Genomic DNA, 18,534 nt, shown 5'->3' on the forward strand with positions numbered 1-18,534 from the left:
GGAACTGCTGAACGTCAAATATTCAAACAGCGTTGCTTAACTGCATAAGTCCAAACTTATCTGGCTAAGTAGCACTTAATATCAACCTTGTCATCTCTTCCTTTAGTTTAGCAAAATGCATTGAAGATGACTAAATTGTTTTTATCTGAGTCAAAGAGCAGAGTATTCCCATCTTCATACTTGGATGTGAAATGGTTAAGGCAAGTAATCAGCCTTTTGAGGATAAAGGTACACAGGAGAGAAAAAAAAAAAAAAAAAAAAAAAGGTCCTTAAGCAATATAATTCTTTGCAAATTATCTTGAAAATACACCAGGAAATGCACTGTTTATTCACTGATTCAATGGTAACAAAATTTGACTCACAGCAACCAACGAAAAATGTGCAGAATAAATTCAATGTCCACACAAACTTCTTTGTGGTATCATAACTTTCATTTTATACGGCAACTCCACAGTGTATAAATAGCAGCATTTAAAAAGGGGCCCCCGACTGAAAGATATAGTTTGCTTTATGCTAAACACTGGTCTTGCAGGAGCATTTTACAGCTCTCAAATTTATTTTTAATCAATTGGAAAAGGAAACATCTTATAGGGTCAATAGAGCTCAGTACTGCAACTTGCTTTTTAAATACTATTGACAACGTTCTGGATGTCTATGGTAATGTTTTTTAAATGCAGCCAGCAATGTATTTTTTCTGCAGTCATAAGTTGAGGCCAACATTAACAGCATTTTAGGAAAACTGTGTGGCCACCAGTAAGAGTTAGTGACCACACCCTGAGGGCACAAAACAAAACAAAAAAAGTTGAGAATCCCTGTTCTTGGGGGTGCTACAATTATGTACTGTAAAAACAGTACAAACTTCAAAACCACATAAGGAAAACATTTATAAGTGAATAAAACAAGAAAGTTCTACACAGCATGAGCATATATGTGGATCAAAAAAACAAAATCCTGGTCAGGATCCCCCTTACATGTACTGAAAATCCAGTATGGATAGGATACTAAACAGAAACGTTATTGTGGGGCAGGGTATACAACCATGGTGATCTCTCATAAGCATCCTTCCCTTCGTAGAGTACGATAAAAAGGCCTAGGGATGATTTAGAATTATAAGTATTCATCAGATCCTCCTGCAGAAACCTTACAGAGCAGCACTTGCCTTGTCAGGTTCTTGACAGTAATGGGCTACTAAATGATGCAGTCAGTGGTAACACTGACAACAGAAGGTAGCAGGGGGAACTTCTCTCAAACTTATAGCAGTTACAGGCACTGTAAATACTGAGGGGGCAGTTTTGGCTAATAAACTGGGGTTCCGTACATGTACAAATATGGCTTAGCTAACCTCTTGAACTGCAGCTAAAATGTACTGGTAAAAGAAAAAAAAAGCACAATCACAGCACTTTAAAGAGACATCAATTTTAGTAAATTGAATACTCTGCAAAGAATCAGACAAAGCTCCACACTGATTCACAATAAATTTATTTTACACAAGGAAAGTTTTTTCATTAATGGCAAGCTTCCGTAGAAAACAGAACCCCCCTTTCAATGAAAATTATTCAAAAGCTAGACGTTTATTAATGAAAACTTCAGTGGAAACATAATTCTGTAAGAAACCACAAATATTGGCACATAACAAAAGCCTTTAACAGAAATTAAATGTGAAGTTCTGGCGCATTTATCATGCAACAATACTGGCTGGCAGAAGTCTATGGCCAGGTTTTAATGGCTGGTATTTAAGACATTAACATGGAAGAACGTAAATCTGCTTTATATAAAGTTAATTGCATATAAATATAGTATCACCATAACTGGCAATCTGAACATAAGCATCCATTTAGTTTAGCAACTCTAAATATGTAATAGGCACTTTGCCTTTCTGATTTCCTCTTTCCCCCATCAACCAATCTGAATCCATCCCAAGGACACTGTACACAGTTATCACCTAGGAGAAAACAGAAAATGCAAGGTCATCACTTATTTTATATGACAATTTGACTCCATTAAACAAAAACGTTATGCTTCGTGGCTTCAACAGCCTAAATAGTCATATTGCTTCCTATAAAGCTATCAATGATTACTTTTCCTCTGGGAGGTTCTGACTCCAACAATGAGAAATTACTACTTACCTGATAATTTCCTTTTCCTTAGACCAGACGAATTCAGGACCAGTGGGTAATGCACCTCTACCAGCAGATGGAGACTGAGCAAACCGACGTCACTGCAGTATATATAATGCAGTGACAACAGCCTGCCAGTATTCTCTTCAAAAGCCAACTGTGGACTGACTAGCCAAAAACTTGATTAATAACAGATAACCATTTCAGTACTCAGCCAACAGGAAACAATGAGCTCAGACAAAAATGCATTAATACTAACTTAGGGTCTGGAGTAACCCTTACCAGTAACCCCTGGAACATGCAGCCGCACAGGACCAAAACATGATCATTCGGCAGCCAAGGGTGGGGAAGCTGAATTCATCTGTCTAGATTAAGGAAAAGGAAATTATCAGGTAAGTAGTAATTCCACATTTCCTAGTACCCAGACAGATGAATTCAGGACCAGTGGGATGTACCCAAGCTACTCAAATAGGAGAGGATGCTGCCCTCAGTCTTGTCAAAACCACACGTGAAAAGGCTGCGTCCTCCCGGGCCTGCACATCTATATAATATCTAGAAAAGGTGTGTAAGGAGGACCACGTCGCAGTTTGGCAAATGTTGATGGGAGACAATAAAACCTCCACCCATACTACCTGAGCCCTAGTGGAATGAGCTCTAACCTGAGTAGCGGCTTTTCAGCATTCACATATACGGCCTTGTTTACCTCCTTATCCAGCAAACTATTGTAGCCAGTGAAGCTGGCTCGCCCTGTTCATCTCCACCGTGAAGGACAAACCTTTCTTATAGAAAGGTTTAAAAATCTCTAGATACCTCACAACTTGTCTCTTGACATCCAAGAGCCACACCAGGTGATATTCCTACGCAGCTCTTTCCCTATTCAGAGACGGCAGGGAAATGAACGGACATTTCTGGCAAAAAAGGAGGAACAGTGAGTAGCTGTATCACCCGAAGGAATGGCTCCCTGCAAGACAAGGCCTGCAGCTCATATTTGACACGCAGAACAAATCGCCACAAGAAACACAGTTTTCAAGGTCAGTAACCACAAGGAAAGGCTACGCATTGGACAAAACACTGGGCCCATCAAGAAATCCAAGACCAGATTAAGACTCCATAAGGGTACCAGTAACCATAAGGGAGGACGAAGATGTTTCACTCTTTTCAAGAAACAGGCCACATCTGGATGAGCCGATAAGGATTCACCATTTATCTGACTCCTGATACAGGCAAGAGCCACTACCTCTACTTCAAGGAATTAAGGGCTAACCCTTTATTCAATCTATCCCGCAAAAATTCCAAAATGAATGAGATATTAACTGAACAAGGAAGCACCCCATAATCTTCACACCAAGCCCACACATAGGCTAAGGAAATGGAGAACTTTCTTGCTCATAGAAAGGTGGCAATTACCACAGTAGAATATCCATGCTTCAGCAAGCGAGCCCTCTCAAGGGTCATACCATAAGACAAAACAGTCAGATCTTCATGAAAAACAGGTCCCTACTGCACCAGATTCCTGTGTGCCGGAAACCAGAGGGGGGAATCTACCAGGAGCCTTCGCAAATCTGCATACCATGTCTCCTGGGTCAATCTGGTGCCACCAAAAGCACCATCCCTCTGTGACCCTCGACCCTGCAAACCATTTTGTCCAACATGAGCCATGGGGGAAAGGCATACAGCAGTTTGTCCTCTGGCCAGTCCTGCACCACAGCATTGATACCCAAGGACTTTGTATCTCTCCTGTGACTGAAGAATCAAAGATCCTTTGCATTGCAAGAAGTTGCCAGCTGACAATACCCATTCTCCTGGGTCCAGACTCTCCCTGCTGAGAAAGTCTGCTCTTACATTGTCTTTTCCTGCAATGTGCGAAGCTGTGATCTCCTGAAGATGTACTTCTGCCCATTTCAAAAGTTGGTCTCTCTCCTGAGATACTTGCTGGCTCCTGGTTCCTCCCTGCCGATTGATGTAAGTCACTATTGTTGCATTGTCAGACATTATCCAGATTGCTCACCCCTGCAACCTGTCCCTGAACTGCAAGCATGCCAACTGGACCGCCCGGGCTTCTAGCCAATTGATGTTCTAGAGAGACTCTTCCGCATTCCAGTGCCCTTGCACCTTTAGTTCCTGACAGCGAGCTTCCCAATCCTGGAGGCTCGCATCTGTCTTGAGTATTAACCAGTCTGGCGATTTCAGGGAAGCTCACTTTTAGATGATCCACTTGTAACCACCACTGTAGTTGAGAACAGACCTCCATCGGCAGGTGGAGACAAGTTGAATAGTCCTGAGACTGTGAGCTCCAATGAGACAGCAGGGAGCACTGAAGAGGATGCATAATCACTTTCGCCCATGGCACCACTTCCAGGGTTGCGGCCAGAGTACCTGTAGATAGGACCACACTGTCATTGAGGGGCTCGAGAGGGTTCCATTACCTGAGCCAGTGCCCCACCTGGGCTATCTGGGATGAAAGGATAGAGACCTCCCGAGCTTCTCAATGAAGGTTTGCCAACTCATCCCCGGGAACACGAGATAGTGGGTGCCTTTTTTTTTTTTTTAATCACAGGTGGGTCAAAATCACATCGGATCAGCGGGTCCTGGAGGCGATATGAGAAGGATATGCACTGGGGGTTATACAGTGTTCCTCAGGATGTGTTCAAGGTGTCTCCCTGCCACTCTCCGCAGAAACAGCAGGTAGTGGAGTGGACATTGTTAAGGCTCGTCAGTCTGAGGGCTGTGGTCCCACTGTTCACATCAAGAAAATACAGATCACTATTCCAGTTATTTCATTATGCCTAAGGAGGGCGGCTCCTTTCATCTCATCCTGAATCTCAAAGGGGTCAACTGTCATTTGTGGGTGATTCATTTCCACATGGAAACATTGCGCTCAGTAATAAATATCTGAAGTCTGGTGAATTTCTGATTTCCTTGATCTGTCCGAGGTGTACCTCCATATTCCCATCCGACTGGAGCACCATTTTCTGCATTTCGCTTCTCTGTAGGGTCAAACACACTTGGAACCCCTGGTACGACCCCCTCATGCCAAAGGAGCACTGCGTCTGCTTCTTATCCTCCGGCAACTGAGGATTCGCCCCACTTACTGGCCAGTTTCTCCAACTCACTCCCAAAACAAGAGCGAGCCTTTAAAGAGCAATTTTGTAAGATTAACCTTGGAAGTTGCATCAGCTGACCAATTTCTCAGCCATAACTGATGCCTGGCCTATTACCGAAGCCATCCCTCTGGCTGAGGTGCAGACCAAATTAGTCTGCATCTACAAAAATGGCGGCTGCTAGCTCCATAACTGCCCTGGAATTCACTCCAGAGACATCAACCTCCTAAGAGAGAAGAAACAAGGGAAAAAGAGGAAGCTATCTGCAAGGTCACTTGCCACTGCTTTAAATGCTTGCTTAAAAATGGCCTCAATCCTATTGTGTACATCCTTCAAGGCCGGTTCTCCCTCCACAGGGATAGCTGTCCACTTAGACAGCACAGACAAGCACATCCACTTTCGGAAACGCAGACACTCACCACTGATCCAGGGGGTACAGGCTTCTAAAGCTTGACCCTCTTTGAAATTAGCCTCCAGGGCATCCCACTCAAAATCAATCAATTCTTGAATGGCCTCCATAATAGGGAAAAAACAAGAGGCTTTACACAAAGAAACCAAAATGGGAATTTTTTTTCTTTGGTTCAGACATGGAATCTGCCCCAGGTACTCCCTGCATCTTCACCATCTGGGAAATCAGAGCTGGTAGCTCATCTCTATGAAAGAACCGCAAAACAGTCCTATACAGTTCCTGTTCCAGAGGAATTTTCCCATCCTCCAGAGAGTAAGGATTGGTCTCAGTGCCATCTGGATTCCTATCCAGAGGGCCTGCTGCCAATCTAGGTCTACTTTGGTGCTTAATAGTACTGGGCGAAAGAGGTCACCGCCTTTGACTCTGACAGGACTGGACCTGAAGAAAGGATTGCAATCCTTGAAAAATAAATTCTACCCAAGAAAAGGCAGAAGGACCCATTTCAAAACCAGAAGGCACCTGTGCTGTGCCCACTGAGCTACAGTCCCCTGCTGACAAACCAGTTAAGGGAGTTCCAAGGTCAGGTGTCCCTCCTGACATGTCCTTTCTCAGGACATCAGGAGGTTGGGAAGAACCAAGCTTAGTAAAATCAGAGGAAGATAATTCTCCCTGAGCCTCTAAGCAGCACTGGCACAAGTTAGAGTGCACTCCAGGCTGAGATGCCCAAATATGACAGGCAGCACAGAGGGAAAGGTGCTTAGGTTTCTTAGCCATAGGCGACATTCTGTCAGTATGCTTAACAGGCAACTGAAGCTGTGTGTCCAGCTGAATTTATGCTGTAAAGTTTAGGGGCCCAAAATGTAGGCGTCCCAAGGCTAAGTGTCACAAAACTAGGCTAGGAAATAAATTAGTTTAAAATGTCAACAGATCAGGAAACTAAGATATGACAGCTACTAGAGAAAGCCTTACAAACAAGGATAGCCATCCTTAATCCGAATGCCAAAGACTTTCCAAAGTGAGCAAGTATGAAAAGAATACAAGAAATTCTATTAAGAGATATTTGCATATGTGTTAGCTAACTTGAAATACAGACTGGTGCTGAAGGCTTTCAGCTGCCACTTGACATATGCTATATGTATTAACTGATCTCCTACAAGCCATAGATGGCAGAATGACCACAATCACCATAAAACATTCTTAGATTCTAGTCAGGAAGCAAGTTGCAGGACCAAATGGTCACAGATGCCACAAGGCTAGGCATGCATCAAAAGCCACTACAGTAATTTGATGGTATGCATCTATTTTCAGAGTTATCCTGAAATGAATGCATCTATATAGAGAAAATATTTATATTTAACAAAAGGCTAAAACTACATTATATAATAATGTTGAATATAGCAGCTGCAACAGTTACCATAGAACTAGCTCTTTTTCTGTAAAATTATAAAAGATGCATTTTCAACCTTGTGTTTAGGCATTATGCTCTCTCCTGCATTCCTTCCATTCTGATTTTTCAACTTAAGCAAAACATTTAAAAGATCTTGGAGGGAAGAGGACAGGATAATGAGGATAACTCAAAAGGAGATAATAGTACTCAGTTCAGAATGCTGTGAAATTAAGGGTTTACACCCTTGTTAAAAAGATATGACATAAAACCCACTAAAACAAAACCTGAACTAAAAATACAGTAAAAGCATTAAGCTACAAGCCTTAATGTTCTGCAGTATTCCTGCTTCAAAACCATTATTTCAACCTGGGTAATAAATAAAAAGGCTAAAATACAACAGGATACTCCTACACAGCCTTTATAGACTAAATAACTTATAAAAACAAAGGCCCCAGGATGCAATCACAACTTCTAGGCTACTGGTTCCAATTTCACAACCATGTCAAGACCCCAAATTACTTTCAACTTTATGTCCCAAGTGTTTATTTTTAAACTGTTGTCTCTGACAGAACACTGCACACTCACCTCATCCGCTAGGAGCGATAACTCGCTGCTGTTTGCAGCATCATAGTCATACAGAACTCTAGCCTTCCTGCTACCACTGGAGGCTTTCAATTCAGTGAAGCCTGAAGTAACTACTGAATTGCTTGCAGCAGGCAAAGGAGTAGACACGGAAACAGAGGGAGCTGGAACATTTTGCACAGAGGCCGAAGACTGATTATTGTTAGACAGGAAATTAGAAGGAAAGCTGTTAAAACAAAATTAGTAAAATGATCAACAAGACAATTCAAGAAGGTAATTCAACTTTTGCATGAAGGACACTTTGTGCGATTTTTATAAACAAAATAGCATTTCATTTTAATTGCAGAATTACCCAGATGAGTAAAAAAAAAGTCACATATACAGAACAGGTGCACTTATTAGCAAGACTAATCATAACACTGGTGCATCCTTAGAACTGTATTCACTTTATGATACTTCAAGGCACATTTATCACATTTACATGTGACCCAAAGTATCATAATAGTGCATACAACTAAAGATGTTTGGTTGTTATGATGGAGCATTACAGAAAAAGCACAGTTGCTTACTTGTAACAGGTATTTTAGGACAGCATGTTAGTCCTCACACATGGGCGACATCATCAGATGGAGCCCGGCATGGGAAACTTTGGTTGGCACACTGAGCATGCTCAGCATGCCACTATCCCTGCATCCACGTGGGGTCTCTTTGCGGTCGTGTATGTAGATACAACAAAAAAACAAACCAACCAGAAGAACCCAACGGTTTTCGTGAGTACTAACATCCTGCTGTCCTAGGAGAACACCTGTTACAGGTAAGCAAGTGTGCTTTCTACTAGGACAAGCAGGATGGTAGTCCTCAAGCATGGGTGAATCCCTAGCTACAGGCTTGACCAGACACCGAACCAGGTGCCAAAGGGCACAACAGGGATGCCAATGGTAACTGTGGGTACAGCCTGAAAAAACACCCATGGGCCCCTGGTGGAAGAATTGGGTTCACAGCTGAAAAAGGTTGTGCAGGACAGACTAGCCAAACCTATATCGTCTGCCATCCCTGTCCAGACAATGTGCAGCGAAAGTGTGAAGGGAACGCCACGTCGCAGCTTTGCAGATCTCTCCCAACAGAACCGCATGGAGGTAGGCCACAGAGGTCGCCATGGTCCCCTATGGAGTGTGCTGTAGCAGGGCACTCCAGGCGCAGGCCCGCCTTGTCATAGCAGAAAGAGATATAGTCTGCTATCCAAGTGGAAAGAATCTGCTTTGTAACAGCCCTGCCCAACCAATTGTAGTCAAACGAGATAAACAGCTGGGTAGACAGCCTGTGGCCTGCTGTACAGAGCAGGTAGAAGTGTCCAAGTTAAACCTTTATTTACGTGGAGACATTTGTACGTATGCCCATACGTACAAATATGTCTCCACGTAAATAAAGGTTTAACTTGGACATTTCCTGGTGTCTAATCTACATTTTTGCTTAAACGGCCCTCAGACAACCTACCCTCTTGTTTTATTGGTCAGAGCAGGTAGAAGGCCAGGGCCCTCTTAAAATCCAGTGTGTGCAGCACTCTCTCCCAGGCCGGTATGGGGCTGGGGGAAGAAGGTAAGTAGCACAATGGACTGGTTAAGATGGAATCTGTAACCACCTTGGGCAGAAATGAAGGGTGTGCCCGCAGAACCACCCTGTCATGATAGAATCTAGTGTAGGACGGATAAGTCACTAAGGCGTGCAGCTCACTGACCCTGCACGCCAATGTGACCACTATCAGGAAGACCACATTCCATGTCAAATGCTTGAGAGCACACAAATATAGTGGCTAAAATGGTGGTTTCATCAGCTGGGCTAGTACCACATTCAGGTTCCATGAGATTGCAGGGGGCCGCAGTGGAGGCCATAGCTGAAGAAGCCCTCGCATGAGCCAGTCCACGATAGGCGAACCATCCAAGTCTTGATTATACACACCTATGGTGCTAAGGTGCACTTGCATGGAATTAGTTTTACGATCTGCCTCCGAAAGGTGTAGAAGATAGTGCAGGAGGTATCTGACAAGGCAAGAGAAAGGATTGAGATCCCTTCTACTTGCACCATATGGTGAACCTCTTCCACTTCAAGGCATAAGACTTCCTAGTGGACAGCTTCCTGGAAGCCACCAGGACCCTGGTCACGTCCTCTGAATGATCCAGGGGTTAAAGGATCAACCTTTCAACATCCATGCTGTGAGGGACAGGGCACAGAGGTTGGGGGTGGCACAGTCTGCCCTGGGACAGGAGGTCTGGAGCAGTCCACAGAGGGATCAGGATCCACCTGGACAGCTGCTGCAGAATCAGGAAAATACCTGTCATGGGCAAAGCAGGGCGACAAGGATCATGGATCCCTGGTCTTGGCAAAACTTCAGGAGTGTCTTCAACACTAGGGGAAGAGGCAGATTGGGGGACAGGTCTCCTGTATGCCTATGGATTGCAAAGGTATCCATGGGAGGCACGCTGTCCGACCTGGTCAGAGAGCAGTATTGGGACACCTTCACGTTGCTGGGTGAGGCAAACAAATCCACATCCGTTCACACTCGTGAGGTTGGAAGGTGCAGCTCAGCTGGTCCACCAGGACATTCTCTGCACCTGCCAGGTACATGGCATGGAGAAGCATCCTCTGTGCCAGTGCCCAGCTCCCGATCTGTACTGCCTCCTGACAAAGGAGGAAGGACCTGGTACCTCCCTGCTTTTGCTATACCACATGGCCACTTGGGCTGTCTGTCCGAATGAGGATGACCTCGTTGGTCAAGCAATCCCGGAAGGCTCAGAGGGCATACCGGATCATCCTCAATTCCAAGAGGTTTATCTGGCACTGCATCTCCTGTGTAGTTCAGAAACCCTGGATACGGAGGCTCTTGACAGGCTCCCCACCTCAGGTGGGGCATATCCATGGTCAGCACAACCTGAGGTGAGGGTGTCCGAAAGGGAATACCACACTAGGTTGAGAGGAGACATCCACCAAGTCAGGGAGAGGGTCCTGAGAGATGGGACAGCCTGATGTGGACCTGAAGGCCCTGTAGCTACTGGGAGCGAAGGGACCACTGGGCTCGTCGCATATGGAAACAGGTGAAGGGAGAGACATGCACAGCTGTGGCCATGTGCTAGAAAAAAATGCAACATGTGCCACGCCGAACCAAGCTGTTCGTTTGAATTTCCCTTGCAAGGGAGGCCAGTGTACACACTGTTGTGTGGCAGGAAGGCCTTAGCTTGTGATGCATCCAGGATAGCCCCGATGAAAGCCAACTGCGACAAGAGGCAGAGGTTTCACTTTGGGTAGTTTATTAAAAACCCCAGATACTCCAGGATCTGAATGGTACTGTGCAGTGCCCCGGCCTGCGTGTCGATTTGCACTAGCCAGTCGTCCAAGTATGGGAACACCTGGACTCTGAGCTGGCGCAGATAAGCCCCCACCATGGCGAGACACTTCGTGAATACCTGTGGTGCAGAGGCAAGTCCAAATGGAAGCACGCGGTACTGAAAACATTGAAGCTCCACCACAAAGTGAAGATATCTCCTGTGAATTGGAGGTACACAATGAGAATGTAAGCGTCCTTTAGGTCAAGGGAGCAAAGCCATTCCCCTTGGTTCAACAGGGAAATTATGGTGCCCAAGGATACCATCTTGCATTTTTCCTTTTTCAGGAATCTGTTCAAGGCTCGCAAATCCAGAATGGGTCAAAGGCCTCCTGTTTTCATTGGAATCAAAGTAATGGGAGTAAAACCCCCGACCCTGCTGTCCCTGAGAAACTGGATCCACTGCCCTGGTCTGGAGAAGGGCCAAGATTTCCTCTTGAAGCAGCTCTGGATGCGAGATGGGAACCCACTGCGGGCCCGGGGGAGAATCTGGTGCAGTGTCCACGAGATTCAGCCAATGACCTTGCCCGATAACGGACAGGTCCCACTGGTCCAATGTCACGGTCGGCCACCAGTCGGCATACAAGCGGAGCCAGCCCCCCAACTGGGTGGGGGTCCCCTGGCACTGGGAGAGATGGCTGGCATAAAGCTCCCTTGTTGCTAGTCAAAATCCTGTAGCGGGACTGGCCTGGGGCACGGGCTGTGGGCACATGGGCCCTGCTGATGGAGGGATTTGCCCCTGGCGCTCACCTGCTGTGGCCTGGAGCAGGGGGCCAGAGGGAAGTACTTTCTAGGCCTGTAGAAAGGTCTCCTTGGGCCTGGGTGGAGCGACTGCTTGGAAGAGGATGGTGAAGCAGAGGATCCGGCAGACAAGTACTGGAGGGTCTCGTGGTGGTCCTTTAACTGTGCGACCACCTCCTTAAACCTAGTCACCAAAAAGATATCACCAGTACAAGGCAAGTCCGCCAGCCAGCCAGTCAGTCCTGGACCTCAGGAAAAAGGTCTGGGGCCCAAAACCAGGCTAAATAGCAGACAGAAATACCTGCCGCCACTACACGCCCTGTCTTGAAAACATCATAGGTAGCACGACCTCTTGCTTACCACATTCAAGGCCCTGCTGGACAAGGGCCATGAGGGTTTCCTGGGGCTGTTGCGGCAGACCATCTGCCACCTCCTGGACTTGTTTCCAGAGGTTGTGGGTATACTGAGTCATGTACAAGAGGTAGGAGGTGATCTGGACTATTAATATGGACCATGGTATACCCTCCTTCCCATGGCATCCCATGCCTGCTTGTCTAACTGGAGGGGTTGACGCATGGGTTTTTGACCACTTTGCCTTCTTGAGCACCAACTAAACCACCACTGACTGGTGGGGAAGCCGAGGCTTTTCGAAACCTACACCCATTGGCCTTCCGGTTAACCAGGGCAACAGAGAAGGGGTGTTCCCATAATCAGAGAAGGTATCGAAAGATCTCATGCACTGGCACCGCTACAACTTCCTTTGGAGTGTTGACAAACTGGAGGAACTCGAGCATTTTATGGCAGGCATCTCCTTCCATCATAAGTTGAAAGGGGATAGTTTCGGCCATCGCACGGACGAACCCAGAGAAGGTCAAATCCTCTGGAAGGGAATGCTGTCAGAAGGTCATCGAAGTCCACTGATGAGGCTTAGGTGGTTTCTTGGCTCCAGGGGTCATATGGGCCCTTTGGTCTCTTCAAGACCATCAGTAGAGGGGGGACGTGAAGCCCTGGGCATGGCCTTAGGTGCAGGCGCTGAAAGGCTCGGGGGAACCAAGGGGTCCAGAGGGCTAGGCACTTGCCCTGGGGGTGCAGAGTGTGGTGTGGATGGCACCAACGGCCCTTCATCACCCGAGGCGTTCCCGACGAGGACGAACTTGTATGCCTTGCGTTTTTGAGCCCTATGGGACACCGAGGGACCGCAAGGCACCGGCATCAACTGGGTTGGGAGGACACCGAGGAAGGCGTCAAGGTGGTCCAACAGTTCCAGCCCAGTCACCACAGTCTGCATCGGTGCAGGCATTGGTGCAGGAGCCAACTTCGAAGGCATCGGAATCAGGGAATGCACTGGTATCTGTGGCAGGGCCACCGGCTCCCGCTTATGCAAAACGCATTCCCACCAGGCGTACCCAGACACTCTAACCTCACCTCAAAGGTCTCGGGCAATAGTGGAGGCTGAGGGGGAGGGTTGGGCCCGACTCCTCCTCAGGGCCCTGAGGAGGGTTGATGTCCAGCATCAGAATTGGTGCAGATGGCCCTGACCACCAACAAATCGAGGAAGGATGGGGCCTCCTCATGTCTAGGCCACTTATGCGGCAGGGCAACAAGCGCCAAGGTCCTCACTAGCCCAGACCTGTGCTCGGACGGGGACTGTTGCTGATGTTTGCAGGATCTCCCACTGTACTCTGCCCAGTTCTTCCCTGGTGCAGAGGACGATGATCTGGAAGTCCAGGACTTTGAGGACACCAAGACTGGCCAATCCCCAGAGCCCCCTTGCCTCAAAATTTTCAGGGGAGGGGTGGTGACAGAGATAAAGGGTAACTGGTTCTCTCTGGTCCCTAGATGTCAAGGGCACTGACACCAGCATAGGGGGGGTTGGACTTGCCCGCTGTGAAGACCTTCTCCATTTTATCTAGCCTGGCCTGCTGGGCCTTAGGGGGTCATCTGAGCACGCAATTCACAGCCATGGACATCATGTGATACCCCCCAGGGAGAGTATGCACACTTCATGGATCAGTTAGGGACATGGTCAGGAGGCACTGGCGGAAGCCCGAGGCAGCCATGAGGCACGCAGAGACTGCGAGGGCACAACGACTGGCGGATATGGAAGGAGGAAAAAAAAAAAAAATCACTGACTGAGAAGTACCCAAGGGGACCAAAGAGACCCAGCGCAGGAAAAGGATACGAAAAAAATAGAAATTTTTCCAAAAAAAAAAAAAAAAAAAAAAGACTAGTTTTCCCATTAAAAGGCACGAGCTCCACCTCCGCGGAAAAAAAATGACTGAAGAGAGACCCCACGTTTGAGGATGCTTGTCTTAGGAGAATAAATTTAAACTGTTGAAAAATAATGCATCTACACAGGTATTTCAGATGAATTTGTAAGAAAAAATTTTTTGAAGGTGTAAAACATGTAGATAAAGGTGAACCAGTTGATATAGTGTATTCATATTTTCAGAAGGCATCTGACAAAGTTTGCCATGGAATAGGAGGCAATGTTCTACTGGGTACTGGTTAAAAGACAGGAAACAGAAGGATTAAACAGTTTTACCACAGGGATTGGTATTGGGACATAACATGTGCTATTTAACATTCATAAATGGTCTCTAAAAGGGACAAAGCAGTGCTGGTTTGGGGAAAAGGAAAGAAATAAAGGGACAACCCAGCTACAGGCTAATTTACAGCATAAGCACTTTATTTCATTAGCCAGAGTTTTGTGGGCCGGAAAATGTTCTTCTATTAATCAAATGGCCAAGTCAAATTTACTTTTCCTCTGGAGAAGTGCATGAACATATATATTTACACAGACATGTATAGGTATAAACAAAATATATAATAATTTTTTAAATCAAAACTGCTGTCTATAGTTGATACATGTTCAAAGTTCTAATGTAATGCTTTAAACAAATTATTCTCTTCAAACATGTAGCTCACACTGATGTATATAGAGGTATGAGATAACTATTAGTAATACATTTCTTTCCTTATGACTGCTCTAACCTTAACTCAAAGTTCAACTGCAGAATACTCCAGGACAAAGACCTGCTTACTGTAACATACCTTTATGTCAACCTTGTACTAATTACCCACCAACACTTGGCTTACAATTTATTTCTAAAAATATAGTCAATAATATAAATAGAGTGGTAACCAGGTTACAGAGACTCATATTTAGCAACACCCTCTCCCCCCTTCAAAAAAAAAAAAAAAAAATCAAAACACTTCTATGTACATGAATAAAGTCTCAACTGAAGTCCGTATTCCTTGAAGCCGCAGAGTACTATTCAGAAAGGGTATTTATCAAAAAGAATTTCTAGTTCTTGGGTGCACCACTATAGACACGAGTCTATAGTTTAAAGATCATTGAACCAATACACCCGAGGCAATTTATCCTTTTTGGCTTCTGTCAATCACCAAATTAAGTTTACTCAAAGCACAGCAACACTATTTATAGACACTTGATATTCTGGTCTCAAGGCAGATTACAATAAATTTAAATGGAGAGGCTCCCACCACTCCCACAAGGCTAATGGCAGAATTCACTTCAGAAACCAATACTCAATAAGAAGAATCAAAGTCTTCAAAATTTTATCACCTTCCAAGCTGTTTCTGGAGATCCAGCATGTACTGATAACATTGTGCGTAATATGTCATTTGAGCTTCTACAAAGTCATTCAGACAACGAAGATGATGCGCCTACAAGAGAGGAAAGAAATTAACTGCACAGCAAACTATGCAACATCCATGTTTTTTTTTGGGGGGGGGGTAGGGGTCTTTTTGTATCTCTTTATTGAATTTTTAAATCAAATACAGGATTAAAAAAATAAGAATTTGCTATAACGTTTCTTCTCACATTATCACATTTAAGAAAATCCAATTAGTCCCCATCCCAGAGGGGTAAAAAGGGAAAAACAAAACAGATACAAAAATACATAAAGAGAAAAGTGCTGGTGTATTCAAACCTGAATATAAATTACATTATTCCCCTTAACCCACACAGCATTCACCCAGATTTATCAACAAGAACATTTTGTAGGTGTGCAGGATCAAAAAAATAAACCTATTCCCCTGGAAACTTATAATACATTTACAGGGGAACTTCAAACAAAAAATGTGGCTCCCAAATCTATTGCATGTTTTAATTGCAGGAAGGTCTTTCTTCTGTTTTGGGTCTCTTTAGCCACATCAGGAAAAATTTGTATCCTGCTACTGCAAAAATTCTCACTTATATTTGAAATATTGCTTTAATACAATATCTTTATCCATCTCAGAGGTAAATTAAACCAATAAGGTTGCTCTAGTTTTAATTACATTCTGCAAATCTTGCAGAAAAGATGACAAGTTAGAGCTATCAATAGGAGCTAACATATCCATAGATCCCTCAGCAGGAAGCACCAGTTTTTTTTTTAAATCAGGAATATAGAAACATTTAGAATAGTTAAATACCTGCTGGGTTGGGGGTGGGGACTGCAATACATTCATAAAATATTTATTAAGTTCCACAGGCAATAACTATTTAGTTTTTGGAAAGTTTTGTTTTTTTTTTTAAACATCTTAACATTTTCCAGCAAACATCTAGGAAACAGCAACAATTTATCTTCAATATCTCCAGCTGCCATAGATTGCAAAGTGGACACAGAAGAGAACACTGCAGTAATGACGACTATCAAACTCTATCCTATTATTCAAATCAGACAATTTCAAGGAAACTATAGCTGAAAGAGCATAATTGGGACACTGTACCGGCTAAAGTATTTTCAGTCCGCAGGACTGCATGCCATATGTACAAGTGTCACAGCTGCAGGTTCAACAATCAGTCCACCTGAGTTGATATCACCAAGACTAGATAGAGGGGTGACAGGAACTGGTTCTCACATTAAGGGATTGACCATTAGATAAGATATTGAAAACAAGATCTGTAAGGCAGGATTAGTCAGTATGGCCACATTGCTCTAAAGTTGAACCTTGACCTCTCGGTATAGTCAACACCAGAGTAATGACCCCAATGGATGTGGAGAATATCAGGGAAGCTCGACCACTGGGACTCAACAATGCTCCACTATTTCAGCATTCTGTGCTCCACTAAACTGCTTAAAAATAATGATCAAGAGGGCCTTTCACTGATGTCAAGTTAGCGGGGGCTCTGAAGAACTTCTCCTTCCTCCCCATAAAAATTGCACGGCTTTGGCTGTTTGCCAGCAGCTACGAACCATTACGGGCTGGAGAGAATAAGCAATGGTGATGTTAGCACTTCTGCACGTAAGGCTCTCGCAGGGCCGGGCAGACTGACACCAGCACCCTCTCTCCAGGTCCCTCATTGCGCTTATTTACAGGTTGGAGGAAATAGGTAGCATTGGTTATGTCAGTGCTGCTGTACGGAAGGCCACGATTCTGTCTTCTCATAAGGCTGGACAGGCAGATGTCTGCACCCTCTCTCCAGGTCCCTCCACAATATCTATGTTAAGAAAACTTTGAACAGCCCCAGTCATGTATATCAAAGCATAGAATATTACATAACTAGTCGTATATTAGCCAACTCAAGAGAAAATGCAACAGCAGTATTCAGTTAGGAATTAGTAATGACTAAAAGCAACAAATGTGTTTTCTAAGTTTCTCATCCATATATTTCAAGTAAACCAAGTTAAACCCAACCCTTAAGACAGCCAATGGGTGTTTACTTAGACCATGTGACAAGCTCTGTGGTCTTCTTGTAAACCAGAAGTCATGAGTTCAGTTCTTGGACTGTCCTTGTGCTGACTGGCTTTTTGTGGACATTACCAAAATCCACAACAGGGTAGACTGCCAGGAAGCTATGGACAACATGAGTGATCTAACGAAACAAGGAATGGTCTAGAGTCTGGCAGATAAGATTTAATGCTAATCCCCCTCCCCACACAGAATCATGTATTTGAGCTGCAAAAAAACCCAAGGACAGGGGATGAAATTTTTCTAAAGCGCAAAAAAAGGTTGGGATCTATCATATCTGATTATCTTCAGGTCAAACAGGTCGATAAGGTGACAGCAAAAGCCAGTTTGCTTGTGTGTATATGGACAGGAATGCTCAGCAGAAAAAAGGAGGTAATGTTGCCTCTGTATAAGTCTCTAGTGAGATCTCATTTGGAGTAAATACTGTGTACAGGTCTGGAGACCGTCAAAAGGCTATAAACCAGTTGGAGTCTGTCCAGAGGGTGGCTACTAAAATAGTAAGTGCTCTAAAACATATGGAGACATATGTAAAGAATTGTCTGTTTTATTTGGGGGGTGTGAGGTGACACCAGCAGAGTCAAGTTAGGCATTTTTGACATCCCGAGCCTAAAAAGGTTTGCCATCAGTGCCCTAGAAGAAAGGAGGAATAGGGGAGATACAAGAGAGATTTAAATATCTAAAAGGTTTTCATGCACAGGAGATGGGCAACTTTCAACAAAAAGGAAGCTTTAGAATGAGGAATCATAGGAGGAGGGAAAAAGGAGTTAGATCTCTGGAGTAATCTAAGGAAATATTTCTTTACAGAGAGGGCAGTGGATGCATGAACAGCTTCCCTGTGTAGATGGTAGAGACAAGAACAGTATCAATTATGTTCTTAATTCAAGAAAACATGAGAAACAGGATCTCTGAGAGACTAGTAGGGATTGTAAAGCTGAATAGCTGGGCAGAACAGACAATCATTAAGGCAGAAAAAGAACTCACAGTGTTAATCCAAAATATATTTTGTACAGTCTTAAGTATCTGATAATTGTAAACACTGCATAACAGCAAGAGAAACAGACCTGGCAAGGAAACCACTACCCGCCCTCTTGGAAAACTAAGTCTTGTGAAATGTCTCCAGT

General features: G+C 44.6%; 1 protein-coding gene across 2 annotated transcripts in view; it reads right to left on the reverse strand.

Moving 5' to 3' along the window:
- Window positions 1–1,461: 1,461 nt before the first annotated feature.
- The window catches only part of SH3GLB1 (SH3 domain containing GRB2 like, endophilin B1), a 58,455-nt gene continuing 41,382 nt past the window's right edge, over window positions 1,462–18,534 (reverse strand). For both annotated transcript variants that reach the window (XM_029617707.1, XM_029617706.1), the window contains 3 exons: window positions 15,303–15,403; window positions 7,600–7,822; window positions 1,462–1,942 (listed from right to left, as the gene is read on the reverse strand). In XM_029617707.1, the coding sequence (XP_029473567.1) occupies window positions 1,835–1,942; window positions 7,600–7,822; window positions 15,303–15,403 (432 nt within the window). In that variant the 3' untranslated portion in view covers window positions 1,462–1,834. The remainder of the gene's footprint in view (window positions 1,943–7,599; window positions 7,823–15,302; window positions 15,404–18,534) is intronic.

This window comes from Rhinatrema bivittatum, chromosome 10 (assembly GCF_901001135.1).
Source record: "Rhinatrema bivittatum chromosome 10, aRhiBiv1.1, whole genome shotgun sequence".
In the NCBI taxonomy this organism is placed as follows: Eukaryota; Metazoa; Chordata; class Amphibia; order Gymnophiona; family Rhinatrematidae; genus Rhinatrema; species Rhinatrema bivittatum.